This window comes from Lottia gigantea (genome assembly GCF_000327385.1).
Source record: "Lottia gigantea unplaced genomic scaffold LOTGIsca_105, whole genome shotgun sequence".
Taxonomy (NCBI): Eukaryota; Metazoa; Mollusca; class Gastropoda; family Lottiidae; genus Lottia; species Lottia gigantea.
This window is the reverse complement of record NW_008706876.1, coordinates 636,204-641,432: the sequence shown is the minus strand read 5'-3', so window position 1 is coordinate 641,432 and position 5,229 is coordinate 636,204. Positions and strand designations below refer to the sequence as shown.

Genomic DNA, 5,229 nt, shown 5'->3' with positions numbered 1-5,229 from the left:
CCGATGTGATATGATCAAGAAAATGATGGTATGACTAAACTACAAAAATCTTCTTCCAAATATATCTGGGTTTTGCGGATCATACTTCGTGATATCATAACAACAAACATCATGTTTGGTTTTGTTAAGTTTATCGGATCATACATCGCGATATCATACATCAAGCATAGTGTTTGATGTCTTTATTTTAGCGCATTATCTATTAGTGATATCTTAATATAATACTAGTTTAGTCTTTATTTTCATCCTTGATATAATATGACACATTCACACACTATGACTAAACTACAAAAATCTTCTTCCAAATATATCTGGGTTTTGCAGATAAAAGGTATCTAAATGTTTAAAACCCCCGAGATGCGGAAAGTCTTAATTTTACAGGGCCTATTTTATTCTGTCTTTAAACCAGCCGACATCTGCCCAAATAGCTATCAGAGGCTAGAATAGAGACATATAGGGCTGACAGAGCAGCTCTTGGTCTTCAGACCAATTTGTTTTTCCAGGGTCCCCCACCCTACTTAATCTCAAAAGTCAAAATCTGGGACAGCTTCAGTTCGCCTTCGTAGAAACGCCACTGTACTGTAACAAATAACAATGTTAATATCCTTGTTACCATTATCACCTATCGCGTAATATAATCGGTATCGATATGAATGTCACTTCCTTGTATATCTTGATCTTCAAGTCGAACGAGATTTCGACGTGATGTAGATAGCTGATATAAAGATGTAACTTAAAGGTTGCAAATATATCTTCTTGTAGCCTTTTGTATGTGTATCGCGCCATTTATAGCTTCTATTTGCATCTTTCCAAGTTTATGCCAGATGTCTGTCATTATGAAAATGCTTAACCGTGTATGACGTCACTATCGCAATAGCTGCTAATGTTGTATGTGTTATCTCCGGGAAGACAGGAAGTTTCCCAGAAACTACGAATGGACACATGCGTTCTGTAGATAAATATGACACTCTACTTCCGTTATGATTGTGTGTCACATGTCTGATATATAATTCAGATTGGCTGCTCAACACTGTTACGTCACAACTCGGAAACTTGACTTGTTCAAGGCTACCCGAGTTTTCCAATAAAAAAATAGACTTCCGAGCAAAATTTACAACTTTGGACTATACGTATTCTCCATATTTCTCAGGAGTAACGAATACAGCAAACAATAAGACAATTTTATTCGTTTTAATGACACATCATACAGTTATTTCTTCAAATGCCCATAACATTCATACGTTTAGAGATATGGTCTTTAGGAATAAAGAAGTCATTATTACAACGTCATCTATAAGTCTCCGTTTACTCTGATAGAGGCTATAAACGCCGAATCATTTTCCTTTTTGAATTATTTTTTAATCCGTAATCTGTAACACGGAGTTCGTTATTCACCCGAAGGTTAAGGCACTGATTGCGTCGCCTACAGGGAAAATTCCGAATGAACAACCAGGAAGCAAGTCCAGCGATTCCGGGGTTGAACAAGTGTAAATAATTGCTGGTAAACAAGATATCCCCGAGGTCTTCATTCCATTAGCTTTAAAGGGATAGTAGAGAGGTTTTGTAAATTTTATACGTGTATTTTCGACACTGAAAGCATCAATGTGAAGCATTCCCATTTTCAATAAGACGTTTGTGGTTCCTGCAATTCCAGAAAAAAAAAGTGTTCGATGACGTCACTAATCGCAAAATTTTCATTTCTTCAGAAGAGGCATTTCACGCTTAGTGACATCATCAAACACTTAGTTTTTGAAAAATTGTAAATTGATGCCCGAATTTGACTATCGCGACAAAGTCTTTCAGACATACATATCACATTTTTATACCATTTATAGACTCAAATTAACCCCACCCCGTTCAAAGAAATAGCGCATCTGTCCCTTTAAATGACGAAGTTTTTGGTTTTTTCTCATTTTATTATCAAAAAGGGTCAATGTATCACAATAACAATAACAAAACATAACAATGAAAGTATATATACACAGGAATGATATTGTGTTTTATCGTATACTGTTCTATGTAACAGTAAAATTGTAAGGAGTAATTTCTTTCGGAATATGGTTCAGAATTTAAACTATATAATCATCTTTCTTTGTCCAAATTATTGTTAAAATATATGGCCCAATTTTTAAAAAAAAAAAAACAACTTTGAAAAAAACTGTGGTCAAATTGAATTTCACTTCGAGGTAGAATTAAAAGTGGAAGTAGATCGAATGAAAATAAAACTTTAGATATTTTGTTACTGGTTTTTGTTTATCGTGGATAATTTTTTCAGAATCAATGAAGTAGCCCACAGTCGAAAACGAAACGAATTATCTAGAGTTGTTATTTTAATCAGATGGGATCAAATTCCATCTCCAATTCGACCTCAATACAATTCATTTGACAACTAGGGTAAAAAAACAAAACAATTACAAGGTAAAACAACACCATTCATTATCAAAAGATATAATTATTCCTATTCTTGTTTTTATCTATCATGGAGTATCATTTTGCGACCGGTCACTAAAATGCAGTCAATGGGGTCAACGATCTGATAGCAACAAAGATCTAGATGTTTCGTTTCCGGTACATTTTCCATTCATGATCTGACGCAATTGCTATATACCTCAAGGTCTAGGTCATTGAAATTAGCCAATTATATGCCATGTTAAATAAAATACATTGCTAGTCTGCTTTTTTAGTGTTTTCGAATAGCTACTATGAAAAAGTGTCAAAATTCGACTGAACATAATATTATAAGAAATTTACCAGACCATGGATAGTGAGTACAGTAACCCAAATAGAAAACGAAGCATCTAGAAATAAGTAATAAATAGTTGAAGGGATTAAAGTATGAAAACAAAGGGATTACAAATATGCAATTTAGGCTAAAAGCTAATCAAATAAATCCAATATCAGATATGAATATTAAAATGACACTGCGCTTTGATTTACAGGTTATAATTTGAAATCCTAGTTTGGAACAAAGTAAGAAATAATCCGAAAAGTGAAAAAAAAAAAATGAAAAGCGAACTATTTTTTTTTTACAAAACTGAAATTTACATAATGTAAAATATCTCTTGATAATGAAAGACATAAAATTCAGTGGGATAGTTTTACAAATCAGCAAACCGGACAACAGGGCAAAGCGAAAAGGATATCAAATGTTCTTGATTCTACGATCTTAAAAATGCTTTTACTAGTACTGTATAATATTTTTTCTAAAGTTTATGATATAAATCCTGAAAAAGTCTGATATTAAAAAGGATAATTTACTGGTTTGCAGCGGTTTGAAGAACCATCCCACCTTAATCCTTTAAGTCTAAAAATGCTGATTCCGACACCAAGGCATGCACATATTCAACTATAACCAACACCCTTGTCAAACTATGAATCCATAACTAAAGCAAACCTGAGAAATCATGTCTTTATCGTGTCCGAATCTGTACCTCGTGTATTTGCTTTTTCAATTCTTAACTGTTTCGATAATCCGGCATCGTTTCACCCTCCGGAAAACGTATACGGAAACAGTACGCCGTCTATTCGCACCACAATCACGACTAAAGTATAATTCGGTACTTTTCTCAACCTTATAAATCATTGAGAGAAGAGCCGGCACAAATTGACAATTAAATGTGTATTTACCAAAAATATACTTCCTTTCATGCGTAAGACAATGGCGAGGTTTTAGTTATGTTGACTCTCCAAAAATGTGGAATGAAACAAAATGAAACGAAATTGTCGGACATTCTATTGACCGAATCACCCCGTTTATATTGTGGCTGAGATTTCTGTGTTTCCAACGTCACATCGGACACTCACAAACCGACGTGTCTACCCGCTGGTTTTCCTATAGTGCTCAAAAGGCTAACCGGGTATCCGTTTTAAAGTTAATGAAAAAAATTTAATTCAGGAATTCATGTTTGATATAATTTGCAGTAAATTTTCAAATTCAAATATAAGCTGTAATGATATTTGATGGGCCTATTAATGAATATCTTGGACACTTATAACTTAAGATGCAACATTCCGAATGGAATTTCAAAAACCATTTCAGCGGGAAAACTGGTCGTTGCGAGCAAGGGCTATAAGTGTCCATCAAATTCATACATAGGCTATATACCTCCTTTCAACGCCAGGTTTTAGCAAAAGTGTCAAATATTTAGCATAAATAATTCCCTAAATGATTAACCGGATATCAAACGGAAGCGTGGAATATTCGAATAGTGAAATTAGAAACCGTCCTTTTGAGCACTAGGTTTTCGTATAATTACATAGTAATTGCATTATATAATAATATACCTTACAGTAAGAAGCTTAAATATAAACAATGTTTCAGTATATATTTTCAGTGCTGAAATTTGAGATCAGATTTGTCAAAATGTTATATTTGTCTACAATCTATTTCAAAGTTATTGAAACGAATGTCAAATATGTTTTTAAGATCTGTGTTAAACGGTATATTTACTGTTTCTTGACCACAATAGTTTGTGGACGTCGATGGCGGTGGTGCATTCTGGCAACTCCTGGATGACGAGCTCTGTACTGACGTTCATTTCGTGCAATTTTACCCATAACTTGGATGACAACATAGCGTCTATTTCGTGTCAAAGGTTCTTCGTTTTGGAGACTTGAAACAACTGTAAACATAATGGCAGTCAAAAATTAACACATTTTACATGACGCCATATTATTTGTCAATTTTTGTTTAAATTGTGTCATCTTTTAGCAAAATCCCACATTTTGTCATTGTTATCAAGAAACAGGTACTACGTGACATGCTTTGATTGGATAAAGATGACTTCATATTAATGCGACTGTGATAAAAAGATTACACTTCTGACGATAAGCATCAGAGCATAAAACGAAATTGTTATATAATTTTAATTAAATTGACAGTACCCGGCAGGAATTTGCATTATATTTGTTAAAGACTTACTTCGATCGATAGCATTTGGTAATCTTTCTTCTTCTTCGTTACTAGACAGTAAAGGTGCAGCCAATATGACTTGTGAAAACAGAGAAACAGCCATAATGGCAACAATGATAACTTTTTGTAATTCCATTTCTGAAACGAACAGAATAATGATTTAGTTATGGTCCAAGCGAATGTTAACCCTGTTTTATTCGGAGGGGCTTCGTGAGCGTCACGTGCTATAGAGGCGTATTTTCTATTAGGTTTTTGGAATAAATCAAAAGAACAAACGAATGTTTATGAGTCTCAATAAGAACAAACACCTTACCCAT

At 33.9% G+C, this 5,229-nt stretch overlaps 1 protein-coding gene across 1 annotated transcript; it reads right to left on the bottom strand.

Moving 5' to 3' along the window:
* Positions 1-1,908: 1,908 nt before the first annotated feature.
* Positions 1,909-5,229, bottom strand: LOTGIDRAFT_237394 (hypothetical protein; the record flags this gene model as incomplete). The annotated part of the gene is made up of 3 exons (XM_009046715.1): positions 1,909-4,622; positions 4,922-5,050; positions 5,226-5,229. 3 exons carry the CDS (start codon positions 5,227-5,229, stop codon positions 4,447-4,449), a joined length of 309 nt encoding a protein of 102 aa, XP_009044963.1. The 3' UTR covers positions 1,909-4,446.